General features: G+C 43.8%; 1 protein-coding gene across 3 annotated transcripts in view; it reads right to left on the minus strand.

The window, feature by feature from the left end:
• Positions 1-20,993, minus strand: part of TENM4 (teneurin transmembrane protein 4) — a 360,992-nt gene that overhangs the window by 81,182 nt on the left and 258,817 nt on the right. For all 3 annotated transcript variants that reach the window (XM_059822505.1, XM_059822500.1, XM_059822492.1), the window contains one exon: positions 640-759. In XM_059822505.1, the coding sequence (XP_059678488.1) occupies positions 640-759 (120 nt within the window). The remainder of the gene's footprint in view (positions 1-639; positions 760-20,993) is intronic.

Raw genomic sequence — 20,993 nt, forward strand, 5'->3', positions numbered from 1 at the left:
TAAGCACACGTTGCTAGCACATGTTCCTCTCTCATTATAATTCTATCAGATTCTCTGGCCAAGTCAAACCTTTAATGAAAGTCATGGATTGGAGAGGTGCTAAAATCTCTAAAACTTCTCCCAAGTGCTAGTGGTTAGTAGTCGATACATAGAGCATGTGCAGCTGGAACCCCTTATGTTTCATTTTTGTTCTTAAAATAAAGGGAGCCAATTAGCACTGACAGACAAAAGATAAGATGAAAGACTTTCCCAATTTGCAATGCTTTTGTTTTGGTTAAGTGTGATTGCTCAGATTTTAAGCACTTGCCTCTAACACAACTGTAATCTTAATGACTTCTTCCTAATCATTTCAACATGAATTAGCAAGAGCTAATAGAGCTGTTGGGAGCAGGAGACATCTTTTCTTTCTGTGCATGGGCACTGTATTGCCCAATTGTTGGCTAAAGATTCTAGGTGATATCACAAAGCTAATAATAATAAATAATAAAAATAAGAATTGAACAAATAACAATAATGCATCAACATTTTCAAAATGCATCAACAATAAACATGCTCTTGAAGGGAGTTTTTCTTTAGTGTTGATGGTAATAATGCCGTAATTGCTGTTTGAACACTGTAAATCCTATAAAGACCTCCTACCTGCCGTCTTGTCTGCTGATTGTGTATCCAAAAAGAGGATTGTTGACAAAGCTGATGTTCACTCCAACTAGAGGGGTCCCATCTGCCGTCATCACTTGGCCTCGAATCACACATGCATGTCTGCAAGGAGGAGAAAAATGATAAGAAATAGTAAGTCTTTTGACAAATTGAGGATTTTCCTCTACTTCTGTGGCTGGGAATTCCTATGGATTAGAAAGCCCAGGCCTTTATGTCCTGGAAAGTTGGGGGACGTGCCGTGTGTCTTGATGGTGGGATGCTGCTCTTAAAGACTGTCTCAGGAGTTGTGTAAGAACATTCAATACCTAAACTTAGGTTTACCTTTAACCTATGTTTGAAAAGCAACTGCTGCAGCATAGACTTCATTAACTGTGAACTTCTGTAGGGTTCACAACATCACATTGGAATTTTCTATAACCAAGTTTCACAACGTCTTGACAATATTGCCCTAATTAAGGGTAAAGCACATTTTAGAATCAAAGAGAACAGAAACCTACCAAGCACTGCATGGACATATTTAAGGCACAAAAGCCACAGAAGCACTCTGACCAAGGCTTGATGGGTCATTTCTTCCACGCTTGGGAAACCCATGACAGATAATTTACTAGGTTCAGATAGCTTCTCTACAAACTGCTTGGGGAACTAAGCACGCCAACAGGATGGGCTTTTTCTTCCTGTCTTTCCCTTCCAAGTTTGGTAGATTGCACTTTTTTATAGGCTACATCTATTCCAATTACTCTATGCTCTGTAATGTGCTCTTTTATCTAAGGATTTCAAGGATCTTTACAAACATTGATTAATACTGCAGGACAGGTATTTTACAGAGAGAGGAAATAAAGCACAAAGTGATTTTCAGTTGTCCAAGGTCAGTCAGAAAATCTGCAGTAAAGCCAAAGACAGATTTTCTAGGTTCTTATTCCAAAGTCTGTTTCCAGACATCTAAGTCATTACTACATTGCTACCTTAGGAGCTTCCTATAAAGACAAAGCATCACATGTCTGTGAGAGTGTCTGAACCCAATTTTTGGCTGAAGGTAACTATTTTTCTGAGCAGCAACAGCAAATTGTGGTGTCAGTGTGCTAACATGACCCAGTGAGTGATTTTCCTAACTGCTGTCCTGCTGAAGAGCAGAGATTGAAAGCCAATGTTTCTCCAGGTGCAGGACCAGAGCTCAGCTAGAGTAAATCATTCCAGCTGCACTTGCTATCTACCCACTTCTACTGAGAAATGTCGCTTTACTGGTTCACTGAGGCAAAGGATGATATCTGCAATGTTTTGTAAAGATGATTTCATAAACACGGATCATCAGGGAAAGATCAAGTTATTTTGTTGCAGTCCATCTAAGTCTGATATTGTATAATGCAAGGAGATAAAGTATAATTTCTATTTAATAAGGGCTGTGCTATTTGTATATTCCACAGTACAGAAAACAGACCATTTGTCAGGGACTCTTAAACAAAACTCCTACTGATCTAAATGGAGAGTTCCAATATTAACAAAAATTCTCGAAGCGTTACCAGAATGTGTCGGCAATCTAAAATGTGACTGGATTCATATACAACTTTGGAACAGGCCACAGGAAAATGAGATAGTGGAAATGATTTTTCTGCCACTGAGTTTTCTCCAATATATCATCACTGACTTGTTAGGAATCATGTAGGAAAAGACTTGGGCCCAGCTTGGAGCTAATAATATCCTTCATACTTCTATTGCTTCCTCATTGAAGGCTCTAACTCAGCTTCCCATACACAACAAATTCAAAATAATATTCCAGTACAGTAACATGTGCATCACTCTCTAACAGGCAGGCAAAGCATAACTTGAAGGATCACGATGCCATGGAATATGCTTGGAAAAATGTCAATGCTTGGAATAACCCCACTGAAGTCAACAGGTCACCAACTGTAGTGTAATTTTTGCACAAAGTGAGTATGTCTAATCACATGTCTGAGCTAAGAGCAGAAGCGAGGCCTTCTCTTCCCAGATTTTTCCATGATCCCCTCCACACTGCCCCATCTCCTTTTCCATCCTTTAGAGAGACCTGAGGAAGGGGTTTGAAACTGTCTTCCCTCAGCTTTTCAAATGGCTGCGGATTTTGTGAAAGGCAAGGAATCACTACAGACTGTTGCTGCAGAGCACAAGGGACTCAGTATTCTGAATGACTGATGGCATATTCAAGTCAACACTGGGACTACGAGTGTTTTAAAATACTTGCAAGATAAGATCATACATTTTTGTGAACCCAAAAAGAACACTTCCACCTGTTGTTTCTTCCTTCCAAGAGTTAAAAGCAAGCAAAGGAAAAAATACAACACGTTGCAGGTGTCTCTCCTGCTGTCCTGCACAAAACACATGTCCAAGCAGTTGCAAACTTCTAAGTAATATTGCAAGTACATTGGCCTAGATCCTCAGCTCATGTTAATGGGAGGATGTGCTTTATATCAGCAAGCATCTGGTCCATTACATATCACTGACAACTATTTCTTCAAAAATAAGCACCAGCACAACATGGACAAACAAAGAGCTTCCTCTCGCCTTGGCAGCTGTAACAAATGCATTTGAACTCCCACCTTTCAGGAAGAGACTCGGTTCCCATTCTAGACGATGCTTCGCAGCCCTGCACTCCAACTTCGTTAGCACGTCTACGTGCTGACTAACTTGGAGGACGCTGGCATCTCTTCTCAGAGAAGCAGCTCATCAGCAAGCCCAGCTGCATCCACCATCCTCCCGAGGACTGTAACAATAGCTTTATTTACACGCTGTGAGGAAAGATGTTCCCACAAAGGGGACATCTTTCCCAAACCACAGTGATAAAAAGAATCTGGAGCAACATGCACAAATCTGGATTCACTTAAAAGCAGGAGGGATGGAAACTGGAGAAAAACCAAAGCCCAGACTCTGCCTGATTAGAGTCTCAAATCTTCTCCTTCCCTGGGTGACAAAATTTGCCCCACTTGGGAAAAAGAGTTAATACAGTGCATTGGAAGCAGCTGGCTTCTCTCGTGTCAACATGCCCTTTCTGGAGGCAAGACTGACTACCCACAACACACCGAGCCCCGCAGGAACCTGGTTAATGCTAATTTAGTCAGCCATTTCCTTCAGAAGACCTTGGTCTAAATGCAATTACACTACAAACAAGTTAAGTGGTACTGCTAAGACGCTCAGCTCTGCTAGAAGGTCTCCCAATATATTTACATAAAATTATCTCTCATGTTAATAGAAGAGAATTATTCCATTAGTCTGGGTCCGCCAGTTCAGAGTGTTTTCTGCAGTTTAACAAGATTGAATTTCTCGTAGCTGGAGCTTCATCTTCCCATTGAATTATTAACAGATTCCACCTATTGCCTCTATTTTCTGGCTTTTTTGTTTGTTTGTTTTTGTTTCTTTCGTTACTTTTACATCAGGCTGTATGGATTCTTGTTTTTCAATGAACAGTAGTCTGTTTTTTTCCTTCTTCTTTAATTAGACTTTTCCTTTCTTTTTTTTTTTAATTTGTCCATGAAAGTTTCCCCAAAACACCAAATCATTGTCAAAATGCTATTTAGAATGCCAGATGGTGTATCAGACAGTTTTACACCATCGCTTTGCAAAGTCATCCTTTATTCCCTAGAAAATTAATTTAAATCTTCCTGGTAAAATCTGGGCCACAGTGGCAAAACAGACAGGGGTGCACCAACGCCTTTGCTTTCCCATTGCTCAGCTATAAAGAAAAAGTTTGACAAGCTGTCAACAAAATTCAAGCAGACAAAACCAGCTTTAGAACAGGAGCCAGAAAAGTAAATTCCCCAAAAGCCATTTCACATTATGGGAACATACTAAAGATTTTTCTTTACTACTGACTCTGATCCAATGTTTCATAACTTAGACATTGGCCTTTCCAATACTTTTTATTCATAGATGTTTTCTGCTGACACTGCGCTTGGCACTGGGAAATAGATAAAAATACTGCTTCTGCTGAATATTTTTCATTGGGAAAAGAAAATTCCATGCATCCTAAACCCCCTTTTCCTGCAAGAAATGTGTATTTTTTCCTTGATTGAGGATAGACGCCATGGGAAATCTCACCCCAATGAATTTCTGCAGCTCCTCAAAATATTTCCACCATAACTCATTGTACCGTCACCTTTAAAGATTTCAGATGTGTGGAGATGGTTATCATGACTGCTTAGCCATCCTCAGCCAAGTTATTCATAATAAATATTTTAATTTGCCGCTATAAATCTCTTAATCTCTTTGAACTTACTTACCACTTCCATATTTTATCGGGGGGTGTGTGTATATGTATATATGGGATTTATCCTTCTGCTCTGGAGGAAACTTCAACAGAGCACCTTAGAGTGAAAATCTAGAAAGTTATTACTCATTGGGAAGAGCGTTATTAATGAAATTAGGTGATCTCAGTTCTATTTCTTCCTCTGCTATAGACTTTCTGTGTGACACTGGTCATGTCAGCTAGTCTGTATGTGTCTTTGCACTCCACCTGCAAGGCACATCCCCTCCTTTCAGAGACATTAGAAGGATAATTGTAGTAATCTGCTAATCCCTTGCATAAGGATTTTTACATTCTCATGGCACTTAATCTGTGACATGCTCAGACACCTTGCGGATAATTGCCTATAAATACAGTCATTTGTTACAAACGCAATTTCACGGCTTTAGCTGCTGTGACCTTTTTGCTTGATAATAACACAGGTTGCAGCAAAATGTACCTCGTCCATTTTGGGTTGAATGCACCTGTCTCACGTTAAACAACCTGAGGGCAGTCTAGGACTAGGATAGATAGGAAAATTGGTAGAATGCCAGGTAATAGCTAAGGGCATCATGATCAAACACATGGACACAGAGAAAATGCCTGAGCTGGCAGATGAAGGACAAAAGAAGAAGAGAAAACAGCAGAACATACAGACCTTCAAGTTCATTGCTTGTGGCATTATTTCCCTCAAAAGCTGTCTGTAAAAAAAGCCTTGCCCACTTGCCTCTTAACTGCAGAAGAAGCTCCTGATAGTCTTTAGTTGAACTGAGTCAATCCCTGTCTGGCTTCTTTAGCTCAGTTTAGCTGTAGGAAAAGCTTAAATTGGAAACCCACCTACTGATCTTAGCTGCCATCTGAATGAAGGCATTAAGGTTAGGAAACAGAATGGAAAAGATCCTGCTGAAGGGTTCCTTGTTAACAAGAAAGGGACGCTTATAAGAAAAAATGAAAATTAAAGAGTAGTCATCCAGAAAGACTCCCACACCACCACATATAGCACAAGTGAGCTTCTGAAAAGGTTTGGCACATGTTGGGCAGCTAGGACACAAATCGTTAATTAGGCTCAGCAGAGAAGCTCACCAATAAGGGGAGGACCAGAATGCCAGTGTCAATCTGACAAAGGGACTAAATGCGCTGACATTCCACCATGTCCCAAATGGGGACTTGCTGAAGTGGCACTGACAGACATGGTTTGCAACAGATCCTGCCACTCAACTTTCTGAGCAGCTGAGGAGTGGGAGGCCCAGGAGAAAAAGAGTGAATGATGAAGAGCAAAGTTTATAAGAGCTCTGACCAGGCTCAATAAAAGAAAGTAAATTCTAAGTTGTTTGCAGCACGAAACAGTATCTGTTCTGTTTGTTTAACCCACTCAGTGAAGCTATTTATAAGGTCCCATCACTGAAGGGTCAGGAGATGCTGATGATTCTTTATGTGGGTATGGTCCTTAACCGTTAACTAACTTTTGCAAGAAACCTTCTACAGTCTTTTAGATTTTCTACAAAACACACAGTAAAGCCAATGGAATCACAGAATCACAGAATCACAGAATCACTAAGGTTGGAAAAGACCTGTAAGATCATCAAGTCCAACCATTAAAAAAACAAAAACAAAAACAAAAACAAAAAAACCAAACCACCCACACACAAAAACCACCACACAAAAACCCACCCACACCACACAGCACCATGCCCATCAAGCCACGTCCCACAATGCCACGTCCACACGCTCCTTGAATACCTCCAGGGAGGGTGACTCCACCACCTCCCTGGGCAGTCTGAAATGCTTCAGTGAAAACCCATTACTTAAATTGTTTTAAGAAGGACAGGGGAAAAAGCAGCATTTTTACAAATGTGGCTAATGAAGTTGGTATCTGAAGTACACAAGGAAGTGTTTATTAATAAAGATTTACAATAATACCTCAAGATGTAGCTTTTTATTCTTGTTGTCTCTTTAGAGTCTAACCTGACAGTATCAAAACAGTGGGCCTTCTTCATCTGATATTTTTAGTATTCATGAGCAGGATTGGTTTTGTGACCAGCTGTTGTCCAGTTTCACAAGCTCTGCACGCACCTGCCTGCATTCTGCTCTGTGAAGACTTACAAAATGAGAGTTCTCAAAAACCTCCTTTGGCATCATCTTTGTTAGCAATACTAGTGACTGCTGGTTATAGCTCCTTGTGGTGGGTTAACCCTGGCTGGATACCAGGTGCCCACCAAAGCCACTCCATCACTTCCCTTCCTCAGCTGGAGAGGGGAGAGAAAATACAACGAAAAGCTTGTGGGTCGAGGTAAGGACAGGGAGATCACTCACCAATTACTGTCACAGGCAAAACAGACTCGACTTAGGGAAATTAGTTTAATTTATTACCAATCAGAACAGAGTAGGGAAATGAGAAATAAAAACTAAATCTTAAAAACACTTTCCCCACACTCCTCCGTTCTTCCCAGGCTCAACTTCACTCCCGATTTCACAGAATCACAGAATCACTAAGGTTGGAAAAGACCTGTAAGATCATCAAGTCCAACCATCAACTAACACCACCATGCCCACTAAACCATGTCCCACAATGCCTCATCCACACGTTCCTTGAACACTTCCAGGGATGGTGACTCCACCACTTCCCTGGGCAGCCTGTTCCAGTGCTTCACCACTCTCTCAGGAAAGAAATTTTTCCTAATATCCAGCCTGAACCTCCCCTGGTGCAACTTGAGGCCATTTCCTTTTGTCCTGAGGCCATTTCCTCTTCTCCTTTCTCTACCTTCTGCCCTGAGCGGTGCAGAGGGATGGGGAATGGGGGTTGTGGTCAGTTCATCACACGTGGTCTCTGCTGCTCCTTCCTCCTCAGGGGGAGGATTCCTCACACTCTTCCCCTGCTCTAACATGGGGTCCCTCCCATGGTAGACAGTCCTCCACAAACTTCTCCAACATGGGTCCTTCCCACGGGCTGCAGTTCTTCACGAGCTGTTCCAGCCTGGGTCCCTTCCATGGGGTGCAGTCCTTCAGGAACAGACTGCTCTAGCGTAGTTTCCCCATGGGGTCACAAGTCCTGCCAGCAAACCTGCTCTTGCATAGGCTCCTCTCTCCATGGGTCCACAGGTCCTGCCAGGAACCTGCTCCAGCACGGGCTTCCCACAGGATCACAGCCTCCTTCGGGCATCCACCTGCTCCAGCGTGGGGTCCTCCACGGGCTGCAGATGGATATCTGCTCCACCGTGGACCTCCATGGGTGCAGGGGCACAGCCTGCCTCACCATGGTCTTCACCACGGGCTGCAGGGGAATCTCTGCTCCGGCGCCTGGAGCACCTCCTCCCCTCCTTCTTCACTGACCTTGGGGTCTGCAGAGTTCTTTCGCTCACATATTCTCACTCCTCTCTCCCAGCTGCTGTTGTGCAGCAGATTTTTCCCCTTTCTTAAATACGTTATCCCAGAGGCGCTACCACTGTTGCTGATGGACTCAGCCTCGGCCAGCAGTGGGTCCGTCTTGGAGCCGGCTGGCATTGGCTCTATTGGACATGGGGGAAGCTTCTAGCAGCTTCTCACAGAAGCCACCTGTGTAGCCCCCTGCTACCAAAACCTTGACACGCAAACCCAGTACACTCCTCCAAAAGGAAAAGAAGGCATTTTTATTGCACGACAGTTTAGTAACAAAATGTAGCATCATTTGAGGACTACCTGCCACTTCTAGAAAAGCCATGATCAAAGGATAATTGCTCTCAAAACAATTCCCTGCTGGCTCCATTCCTGAGAGACTCAGGCCCTTATTGCTTTGAAAACTTCTCCCAAGATTTGAACCTTATTCACCTACTCAGTTTGTGTCTTTTTTCTCTTTATGAAAGCACAACCTTCCTCTCTCATCTGCCAAGCAATCTGGCCACTGTTGGAAAGAGATGCCACCTCTGCCATCCAAAACATCTTGGGTCTCTATGCCTCATTGACTCACTATTTTTGCATCCCAAGATTTCTCAGTTGAGCTATAATGGGAAGATAGGAGGATAAGGCATCCAGGAAGGCTGCTCAGCAAATAGGAAATAAAGAGGAAAAGACACTGATGCTGGTCTCTGAAATTATAAAACTGGCTCCAACTATACTATTTAAGTGAAAGCATTTTAGAACAGAGTTTTATAGGAAATGCAAAGCATAATAAAGTTGGGCTGTGCTTTACTGAATAGTTTCAGTGAAGAATCCTTCTATTCACAGTGTAGTCGACTAAGTAATGCTTTAAAAGTTGATGATTCTCTCCTTTCCTCCAGTACAACCAAAGAAACACTCTCTTGCTTTGTATGAGATCTCAAAGAAACAGAATCACACTCCTATTTTTTTAGGTCTGTAAAATCCAAGTCAGGCGTTCAGTAGCTCATAAGGTGCAATATCATTTTTTCCACCTAATACCGAATTACGGTCATTTCATAATTTTTCAGAAGTGATCCTATAACCATTATTTCTATGAGAGGTAAAGACTTTATGGTGCAATAACTTTCAGATATGAATAATGTATTCATGTCAAGTCTTCACAAAAAATGTCTGCAGAACTTAGCAGTTCTGTATTAATATAGTATTTTACGTCTGATATTTATTTTTTAAGCTGTGGCCACATATTCAGCTCTGCAGAAGACCCAAAATAAAAGCAATTCCTTCCATTGAATTTGAGGCACCATGAAAGCAAATTTGAGGAGAACAGAAGGAAAAATACATTATTTCCAGGTTAATTATAAAATGAGCTCTCTTTTTGATGATCATAGGGAAAGTTCTTTAACTACATATAAGCTGTCTGATAGCTTTGTAAAGATCCAAAGGAATTAGGGGGAAAAAAAATGGTTCAATAAAATATATAAGATTTTACGATTGGGATTTTAAAATTGCTTTTTTATGTAGGAGGTTTTAACCAATTTAGCAAGTAAATGTCACACTCAAAGGACAGACTCTTCCTGATATATTGAAATGGTTGAAAAGTGTACTTGGACTCAGCTGTTAGCATCCAACAGCTGGAGGCGACTGCCCCAAAGCTGATCTGGCAAGGCAGAACTTTACCCCATCAGTGCAAAGCCAACAGGATCAGGTCACACCAGTTTCCCTTACAGCTTTAAGTGGGAAAGGAGATTTTACACTGAGCTGGCCGAGGGGTGCTCAAGCTCTCGGGTTTGGTCTGGGGTCAGAAAATCTCTGCAGAAGTGAGACAGCAAAGAGCTGGGGGCAGAAAACTCCAGCTTTTTGCAGAATAACGATGTTAGGGTCCCACATGAGAATCATTACAACAGTGAGTGGTTATTTAATTTGAAGAAGCCTTAGGTGTTCAAGGAACGTGTGGATGAGGCATTGTGGGACATGGTTTAATGGGCATGGTGGTGTTTGTTGGTCGATGGTTGGACTTGATGATCTTACAGGTCTTTTCCAACCTTAGTGATTCTGTGATTCTGTGACTCTTATGTAGTAACGAAATAACCAAACGTCTCCATTGAAGAGGATATGCCATTTCTAGTGATGTTGTTGCATTGAATGGAGCTGCTGACTCAGCTCATAGTTATCACGCCAGACATGTCTATCAATGAGTTATGTAAAACAATGGGCATGTGGGCTGCTCTTTTTTCAGAGGAATATACCTTGAATATTGCATAAATATTAAACAAGTATCTACGTGCCAGATCGAAGAGAATACATCAGCATCTATACTGTAGCTTAGACTCCTAAACCAAAATGTGCACGTCAGCACCCGTGTAATCCTGGAGGTATTAAATTCATTAGGAGTTTTGTTTTTCTGCTTGAGAGTTTTGAAGGCTTGAGTTTTGCTTTCTGCACGCTCCAAGAACTCCAAGGTACAAAGGTATCACCTGACACTTTTTAATCCCAAGTACAGGATGGTGCAATATTTATACCGGCTGCCTTGCCTGATCCTGGAAGCATGCCCAAATCACACTAAGGAAGATCCTACTCAGGAGTTTGTGCTTGGCAATAAATATCCAATGTTTTTTAATATTTGTTAAAAACGGTGCCCCAGTTTCTCTAATGACTGTACACAGGACTTCCTTCTACTGCCACTTGTGAAAGAGGAATATAATAACATTATGTTTACACTATCATCTCTGTTATGGAAATAAACATAAAAATTGGCAGGAACTTTGCTTTCATAGAGTCCTGTGGGTACAAATTCCACAAAGTGGAAGTAAGCTGCGTATATTGCATTAGTTTATTATATGGAAATAATGCCATGTTCAACTCAAAATCACTTTACACTGAAATAATGCCATACTATATAATTTAAAATCAAAAGAAAAAGGCAAACATTGGAAAGGCATATTTATATCTATGCCCTGTACACTGAAAAGATAAGTTTTAAAAGTATGCTTTCCTGTGCTTAAAAGGAATAATTACCAAAATAGAAAAAAATAAGTCTTTGAAAATTCCTTGTTATTCTCCTATATTTCAAAAAGCTATGATTTGTAGCTATTAAGTAGCTCGTTTAAGCAGAAAGCAGCAAAAGCAGAATGATGCCTTTGGAAGAGAGCAATCCTGGGAAGGACAGCGTTTGAAGAGGTGCTGTGTTAGCTTGGTTTAAAATATGGAAAAATATGACCCCGTTCCCATCAATGTAGGTACCGTGCTGTGCCATGAGTGCTTGCTCTCAGAAATGCTGGATGGTGTCTAATATCTATGACACAGTCTTCAACAGATGCAGTGTTTATCTTTCAAAGCTGTCCTAACCCGCAGAGCTGCTGTGCTCCGCAAGCTCCTGCATCTCCTCTGGGGTGCCCGCAGTTCAGTGGGTGCATCCGACCCACGGCGTTTTGCTGCCAGCCCAAAGGAGCCGCATCCTGCTGGAGCCGGGCCAGAGCCATGGGCTGGACCAGCCATCTCGGGAGAAATCATCAGCAGAAAGCCACACATGATGAGTTTGGGTTTTTTGACTTCTAACTTTGTGTTCGGATAGAAAAGAAGCACTTCTTACTTCGCTGTATCAAAATCACACTTTTCTTGAGGGAAAAGTACAAAAAAGACAAGAGGACTTTGGTTTTCCTGTGAAGGAACCTCAGGAAGATCTGCTAGGGTGAACCTGCAAGCCCTCCAGATGTGGGAAGAAATGGGTGAAAGAAAAAGAGAAGGTGCTTTGAACGTCTTCCTTCAAGGATACTAAGACATCATCATAATATACTTTGAAATCACTCAGAACTGAACCAGAGGGACTACCAAAACTTTTTGAAAGCCATTTTGATCCTCCCCTATTCTCTCAGTTGTTCTTTGGCCATGATCAATACTCACAATTTTGGTTTTGATAGGACTTGGGATCGACACAGTTTAACTGTGACAATAAACACCATTCATTTATTTATTTATAGTAAAATAGTGCACACATGCATTTATAGCATACCTGTCTATCACAGCATCCAACAGTGCTTGTGTAACCCTCCCCAGCTGGATCAGTAAGGTACGTTGTACAGCCTGGGGATGGAGGGAGCTGGAGTGACATGTTTACAGACACCTTGTCACTCAGTAGTGGAAAAAGAAATGTGTAAATTTAATTCTGATCAGAATTTTAAACCATAAAAACTTACTACTTTTTGTACTTAGACTACTGACCTGAAGGCCGTAAGGGCCCTCTTGGAGCTGATACCAGATCCTGCTCTCTGGTGTGTCTTTATAACTCAGCTGGTTATCTGTAGCTGCCCATTAATTTGGGATAGGTTAATAGTGCTGACAGCAAGTAGATATCACAGAATCACAGAATCATTAAGGCTGGAAAAGACCTGTAAGATCATCAAGTCCAACCATTAACCCAACACCACCATGCCCACTAAACCATGTCCCACAATGCCTCGTCCACACGTTCCTTGAACACATCCAGGGATGGTGACTCCACCACTTCCCTGGGCAGCCTGTTCCAGTGTTTCAACTCTCTCTCAGCAAAGAAATTTTTCCTAATATCCAGCCAAAACCTCCCCTGGCGCAACTTGAGGCCATTTCCTCTTCTCCTGTCACTCGTCACTTGGGAGAAGAGACCAACACCCACCTCTCTGCAACCCCCTTTCAGGCAGTTGTAGAGAGCGATAAGGTCTCCCCTCAGCCTCCTCTTCTCCAGACTGAACAACCCCAGCTCCCTCAGCCGCTCCTCATCAGACTTGTGCTCCAGACCCCTCACCAGCTCCGTCGCCCTTCTCTGGACACGCTCCAGCACCTCAATGTCCTTCTTGTAGGGAGGGGCCCAAAACTGAACACAGCATTCGAGGTGCGGCCTCACCAGTGCTGAGTACAGGGGCACGATCCCCTCCCTGCTCCCGCTGGCCACACTATTTCTGACACAGGCCAGGATGCCGTTGGCCTTCTTGGCCATCTGAGCACACTGCTGGCTCATCTTCAGACGGTTGTCGACCAACACCCCCAGGTCCTTTTCTGCAGGGCAGCTTTCCAGCCACTCGTCCCCAAGCCTGTAGCGTTGCCTGGGGTTGTTGTGACCCAAGTGCAGGACCCGGCACTTGGCCTTGTTGAACTTCATACAATTGGCCTGGGCCCATCGATCCAGCCTGTCCAGATCCCTCTGCAGAGCCTTCCGACCCTCCAGCAGATCAATACTCCCGCCCAACTTGGTGTCATCTGCAAACTTGCTGAGGGAGCACTCGATCCCCTCATCCAGATCATTGATAAATGTATTAAACAAGACTGGCCCCAAAACTGAGCCCTGGGGGACACCACTTGTGACCGGCTGCCATCTGGATTTAACTCCATTCACCACAACTCTCTGGGCTCGGCTGTCCAGCCAGTTTTTTACCCAGTGAAGAGTGCACCTGTCTAAGCCACGAGTCGCCAGCTTCTCCAGGAGAATACTGTGGGGAACAGTGTCAAAGGCTTTACTAAAGAAGTCCAACATCCACAGCCTTTCCCTCACCCACTCGGCGGGTCACCTGCTCATAGAAGGAGATCAGGTTGGTCAAGCAGGACCTGCCTTTCATGAACCCGTGCTGGCTGGGCCTGATCCCTTGGTTGTCCTGCACGTGCCCTGTGAGCACCCTCAAGATGAACCTCTTCATATTCTTCCCCGGTACTGAGGGGGGAATATATACAACCTGCGTCAAAAAAGGGGTATGAAACACACCTACTTAAAAATCACCTGATTTCAAATATTCTTCACAAAAAATGCCAATTCTGCACATAGTTTTCTGAGGTACTTTAATCCTATGCCAACACTTAACATAAAAGACTCTGTGGATCAGGGCTTTAGCCTGTTCTTGCAATTTTTTGACACTGTCCCTCAAGAGAGAACATATATATCAGGGGCCCTACTTGAAAGTCAACAACTTGACACCACTGCATCTTGTGCTGCTCCTTATGGTGATGGACAACTAAGAATGGCTTAAAAATACAAAGTAAACAGCAACAGTAAGTGGTTTCAAAATCAATACAAGAACGATCAAGAAGCAGAAGAGTACTTGTTATCTGTTCATCAAAATGATGTGAAAGGACATTCTGTGCATTCAGAATTTAATTTAGCTACTTGCTTTATCATCATAAACACTCATTTCAATATGGGCAATGATTATTTTTTCTTCCCAAACATGAATAATATATAATTGCTGGTATTTTGGAGGAGAGAAAGTTTTTACCTTTATCCATCAGGGTAATTTATCATTGTCTTTCTTTTTCTTCTGCAGTGGTGAGAGAGCTTGTCAGCTCAGCTTGTTCTTAAAAAGCTGGAGTGTAATTCAATAATAAATTCACTCAAAGGCTAGCTGTCACGAAGCATTCATTTATTGGTATCCATTAGGTGATCTGCACTGCTGTTCTCTCTAAAGGGTAGCTAAGCTGCGTTTCTGAAGCCTGAGAAATATACTGCATAGATATTCAGTCATCTCCTTCACACTGCTGCCACTTCTGCATAGGCCATACAGGAATGCAAATGTGCTGTGCTTCCCCCAGGGGTGGTAATCAGCCAGCCATGACCTGGTAAAGCCCTGAGGAGTAACTGTGCCACAGGTGTCTCTGCAGGAAATCAGACATGCAGGACACAGAGGTCCATGTCACCTCTGTGTTGCCTGCTTATGGGACTGCTCACAGCAAGTGTCATGGATCCAACTCCAGTCCTACCCCATGAGGATGATGGCGCTGAGACAGAAAGACGTAGGACTTCCCATGCCCAGCAATCTACCATCCAGATCTACAGCAAGAAGATGATTTCATGAACCACAGCAGCAGCAACGGAAGGGAGAGGGTTGTCCTAAGGGAGCATGCTGGAGCCCTCCATCAGAACAAAAAGATTTCCTGCCCTCCCTCCTGTTGGACAAGCTACTGAGATAGGAGCTGGAAGGAGAGATGAAGATGGTTTATCTTGCCACCAGCTGCTGCTGTGAACTTCATGGAGACACTGAGCGGTTCCATGGGTAAGAGGGATATTATCACCTGTCTGTTGTAGAGGATTTTCAACAGCAAGAACACTACTGAAGAAAGGGTATATTCACACATGCAGATACAGTCAGTCACACTTGCTGAGACTAATTGGGTCCCAGATGGTCCCAGCCCATGCTCCTCCATGGAGCAGTCACTGACCACTGCTGAAATGCTGCCATTTCCAGGGTGACAAGAGACAGCTGCGGAAAGGTTCAGCTTTCTAGGTGGTGAAGCCAGACAATTGAAACGATAAAGAGAAGCCAAGTAAGCAGGAAACACTTGCAATGGTTGAGTTTATCCAGATCTATAGGATCTTTAACAATTAACAGGAATACATGATGTCTTTTAAGATCCCAAAAGAGTAATGTCATTTTTAGCAGCCGGACAGACTGATAAGCCTGGACTGTGTGCTATGGTGCTGTCTCAGGGGAAAATAGAACTTCTGTTGACGTCCTTCACTGTTATTTGCAACTGCTCTTGTGATGAGTCAAGATATTTAATTTGAGAGATGCAATACAATCACAGCTTGACATGACATATCTGTAGACCACATTTAGTGACACACACCCTATGCTGTTATTTTAAGAATGGCAACCTCATAAATCATTGCTATCTCTGTATAATTCTTTGTGTTAACTTAAATGGAACAAGGAGCCCCATTTATTAGTCCCACTGCAGTTAATGAAAAGCAACCATTAAAACCTTTCCTATTGATTTGAATCTTTGCATTCCCTCCCTCTAGTGATCTATATGCCAGATAAACATTTCTGCTAGCAGGTACTCCTTTTGAATCTTGAATTATTCTTTAGCAGGACATATACAGATGGTAAGTAATTCCTTCCTACATAGAGATCTACCATCAGATCTGTGAAACACATGTAACTCCTGTAGGAGTTTATGTGGCCTTAAATGACACAGTCATCCTGCTGGTCCTCAGCTGGTACTCCATGTTTACATGACACCAGGCCTGCTGGCAATAGATGGGCTACACCTGTCTCAAAGGGGGAAAAGGATCTTTGCATAGGAATTAGCAGGGCTCACTGAAAAAGCTTTAAACCAGATTTGAAGGGGGAAAGGGATAAAGCAGATTTGCTAGAGATAAGTCTGGGGGCATCAGGCCAATGTTTGAGGGACGTTGTGCTAGCAAGATCCTTCGGTCTGCCATCTCAGTGGAGGTAGGGGATGGAGATTCATGCGGCAGGAAAGATGCAAGGGTTATTGATGTGTTAGAAACCACGGAAGCACCTGAGAATGATCATGTAGGAATTAGGGCTTCTCCCCTCAAAAAGGTGGTGGGATCAATAGCCCAGCTGAACTGCATCTACACCAATGCACACAGCATGGGCAACAAACAGGAGGAGTTGGAAGCCATTGTGCAGGAGGAAAACTATGATAATAGTTGCCATCACTGTAACATGGTGGGATGACTTGCACAACTGGAGTGCTGCAATAGTTGGCTATAAACTCTTCAGAAGGGATAGGCAAGGAAGGAGAGGCAGTGGGGTAACCCTTTATGTCAAGGAGTGTTTTGATTGTCTAGAGGTTAACGATGGCGATGATAGGGTTGAGTGTTTATGGGTAAGAATCAGGGGAAGGCCAACAAGGCAGATAGCATTGTGGGAGTATGTCCAACCAGGATGAAGAGGCAGACGAAATATTCTATAAGCAGCTGGGAGAAGTCTCACAATTGCTAGCCCTTGTTCTTGTGGGGGACTTCAACTTACCAGATGCCTGCTGGAAATACAATACAGTGCATAGGAAACAGTCCTGGGGTGTGCAGAAGATAACTTCCTGACACAGCTGGTGAGTGAGCCAACTAGGAAAGGTGCCCCGCTGGACCTGCTGTTTGCGAACAGAGAAGGACTTGTGGGTGATGTGATGGTTGGAGGCCATCTCGGGCATAGCAACCATGAAATGATAAGAGTTTTCAATTTTTGGAGAAGTAAGGAGGGTGGTCAGCAGAACTGCTACCTTGGACTTCTGGAGGGCTGACTTTGGCCTGTTTAGGAGCCTGGTGGACAGAGTCCTTTGGGAGGCAGTCCTGAAAGACAAAGGAGTCCAGGAAGGCTGGGTGTTCTTCAAGAAGGAAGTCTTAAAGGCACAGGAGCAGGCCATCCCCATGTGCTGGAAGACAAGCCAGCGGGGAAGAAGAATGGCCTGACTGAACAGAGAACTTTGGCTAGAACTCAGGAAAAAAGGAAGAGTTTATGACCTTTGGAAGAAGGGGCAGGCAACTCAGGAGGACTACAAAGATGTTTTGAGGTTTTGCAGGGAGAAAATTAGAAGGGCCAAAGCCCAACTAGAACTTAATCTGGCAACTGTCATAAAAGACAACAAAAAATGTTTCTATAAATACATTAGCAACAAAGAGAGGCCTAAGGAGAATCTTCATTCTTTACTGGACGTGCCGGGAAACATAGTGACAAAGGATGAGGAAAAGCCTGAGGTACTTAATTGCTTCTTTGCCTCAGTCTTTAATAGTAAGACCAGGGTACCCAGCCCCCTGAGCTGGTAGATAGTGGTGGGGAGCAGAATGAAACTCCCACAATCCAAGGGGAAATGGTTAGCAACCTGCTATACCACTTAGACACCTACAAGTCTATGGGACCAGATGGGATCCACTCAAGGGTACTGAGGGAGCTGGCAGAAGTGCTCACCAAGCCACTTTCAGACATTTATCAGCAGTTCTGGCTAACCATGGAGGTGCCAGTGGAGTGGAGGTTAGCAAATGTGATGCCCGTCTTCAAGAAGGGCCTGAAGGAGGATGTGGGGAACAACAGGCCTGTCAGTCTGACCTTGGTATTGGGGAAAGTTATGGAGCAGATCATCCTGTGTGCCATCACGTGGCATGTACAGATTGCGGGATCAGGCCCAGTCAGCATGCATTTATGGAAGGCAGGTCCTGCCTGACTAACCTGATCTCCTTCTGTGACAAGGTGACCCGCTTAGTGGATGAGGGAAAGGCTGTGGATGTTGTCTACCTGGACTTTAGTAAAGCCTTTGACACGATTTCCCACAGCATTCTCCTGGAGAAACTGACTGCTCATGGCTTGGATGGGTGTACTCTTCACTGGGTAAAAAACTGGCTGAATGGCCGGGCCAAAGGGTTGTGGTGAATGGAGTTAAATCCAGTTGGCAGCCGGAGTCACAAGCGGAGTCCCCCAGGGCTTAGTATTGGGGCCAGTTCTGTTCAATATCTTTATCAATGAGCTGGACAAGGGGATCGAGTGCTCCCTCAGCAAGTTTGCGGACGACACCAAGTTGGGCGGGAGTGTTGATCTGCTGGAGGGTCGGAAGGCTCTGCAGAGGGATCTGGACAGGCTGGATCGATGGGCCGAGGCCAACTGCATGAGGTTCAACAAGGCCAAGTGCCGGGTCCTGCACTTGGGTCACAACAACCCCAGGCAACGCTACAGACTTGGGGACGAGTGGCTGGAAAGCTCCCCCGCAGAAAAGGACCTGGGGGTGTTGGTCGACAGCCGGCTGAAGATGAGCCAGCAGTGTGCCCAGGTGGCCAAGAAAGCCAGTGGCATCCTGGTCTGTATCAGAAATAGTGTGGCCAGCAGGAGCAGGGAGGGGATCGTGCCCCTGTACTCGGCGCTGGTGAGGCCGCACCTCGAATACTGTGTTCAGTTTTGGGCCCCTCCCTACAAGAAGGACATTGAGGTGCTGGAGCGTGTCCAGAGAAGGGCGACGAAGCTGGTGAGGGGTCTGGAGCACAAGTCTGATGAGGAGCGGCTGAGGGAGCTGGGGTTGTTCAGTCTGGAGAAGAGGAGGCTGAGGGGAGACCTCATCGCTCTCCACAACTACCTGAAAGGGGGTTGTGGTGAGGTGCGTGTTGGTCTCTTCTCCCAAGTGACAAGTGACAGGAGAAGAGGAAATGGCCTCAAGTTGCGCCAGGGGAGGTTTGGGCTGGATATTAGGAAAAATTTCTTTACCGAAGGGGTTGTCAGGCACTGGAACAGGCTGCTCAGGGAGGTGGTTAAGTCGCCATCCCTGGAGGTATTTAAAAGATGTGTAGATGTGGCGCTTAGGGACATGGTTTAGTGGTGGACTTGTCAGTCTTAGGTTAATGGATGATCCTAAAGGTCTTTTCCAGCCTAAACAATGCTATGATTCTATAAGTCTATAAGCAAATTCACTGTATAAATGAGAAATTCCCATTATTTCCACCCTTCTGTGTGTGCTGCTGAGTGCAAGCAGCCTTTAAAGATAAGTTGCAAATTGTTTTATCACAAATGTATGAAGACTCCTATAGTTCTTTACTTGTATGGAAAATTTCATTGAACACGGATATGTGTCTACCAAAACTCTCTACCTCACACATCTCTAATTCACACATGGACCTGATACCAGAGTCCTCTGTGGAAAGGATTCTGACTGCAAGCTCAGCTGAGGAATTACAACTCTAAATATATCAGAAAATGAAATTGTGAATATAATCTATTTTATATTTTGAGGCCTGATTTTACAGCAAAAAATCACAACAACTGACAGCAGAGAATTCACTGTGCTAACATTTAGTCCAGAGCCTGGACCGTTCAGTATCCAGAATCTGCCATCTTGAGAATGCTGAGAAAGTACAACAGTTTGCGACATAACGAGCATTTGGCCTTAACCTGAATCACTGTCGTCAGCTTTCCTGGACTCTGAAGGGCTTGTCAGCAAGACAAATCAGGGAAACTATCACATCAGGCCAACTCCCTGACACTGGTGTGGTTCTGAGTGGTTCATGTCTGAGGTCAGCCTGTTGACCACCAGAGATGGCAATGCAGGGGAGGTGGTACCCAAGGGTTGCCATCAACATCCCTACATGGAAGAGCATTAGGTCAGACCCAGAAAGGCCTAAGAGATCTGCTGAGATGCAACTGCTGAAATAACTACACACATGAACACAAGGATTGCGTATTTTCAGTGCCAACCTATTCACTTCTGTATGTGGGAAAGCTGAAAGTAAGCAGTCAATGACCAGGTGGAATTTGACCTAAGTGTTGAGAAATACCTCCTGGCGAGGGTCACCACTTCTGAAAAGCAACATTCAGGGCAGACTCTGAATGATCTAAGAATCTAGCACCCCAGGGTATGTGTTATGGTGTCCTGCTATAAGCACATGATTTTAACGGGATGACGTCCCCTGGCAGCCAGTACTTAAACAAATGGCTGAGATGCAGTCACAGAAGTGAACTGTATAAGATTTCTTTGCCAGATCCTGATTCTTGATGATGATTGCAGTGATAAAGAATGTCTCAGTATTAAAAAAAAACAATCTATATTCAACTTGATTATTTACATTGGAAATCACTCCAATTACCCTCCCCAGACTGCAAGATTTTCTTCAGTTCTTTTGAGGCCTGTAATAGTCATACTATAGATTGTAAATATTATTCTAGTTTCTCTCTCTTTTGGCTCTGTCAGTGGAAGAAGTTCTGCCATTGGTGTTTACTAGATATTTCTGGAAAATGACAGTCACTTGAACCAGAAGAGCCCTGATGAACGGATGGCTTTCACTCCTTGAAATAAGAGAAGGCAGGAAAGATGCAACTGCCCATGTGTGTTGGGAGAGAAGCATCTTGTCTTACTGGCTGACAGGACATTGCAGATGAGGAGACAGTAGAATTACATCAGCCACAAAATTCTTCAGATACCTACTTCCCTTAGACAGTTTCCATGTTCTGCGTCTTGCTGCCATTCCATGTCTTACCATGGCCAAGTGGCT

Source organism: Gavia stellata, chromosome 1 (assembly GCF_030936135.1).
Source record: "Gavia stellata isolate bGavSte3 chromosome 1, bGavSte3.hap2, whole genome shotgun sequence".
Taxonomy (NCBI): Eukaryota; Metazoa; Chordata; class Aves; order Gaviiformes; family Gaviidae; genus Gavia; species Gavia stellata.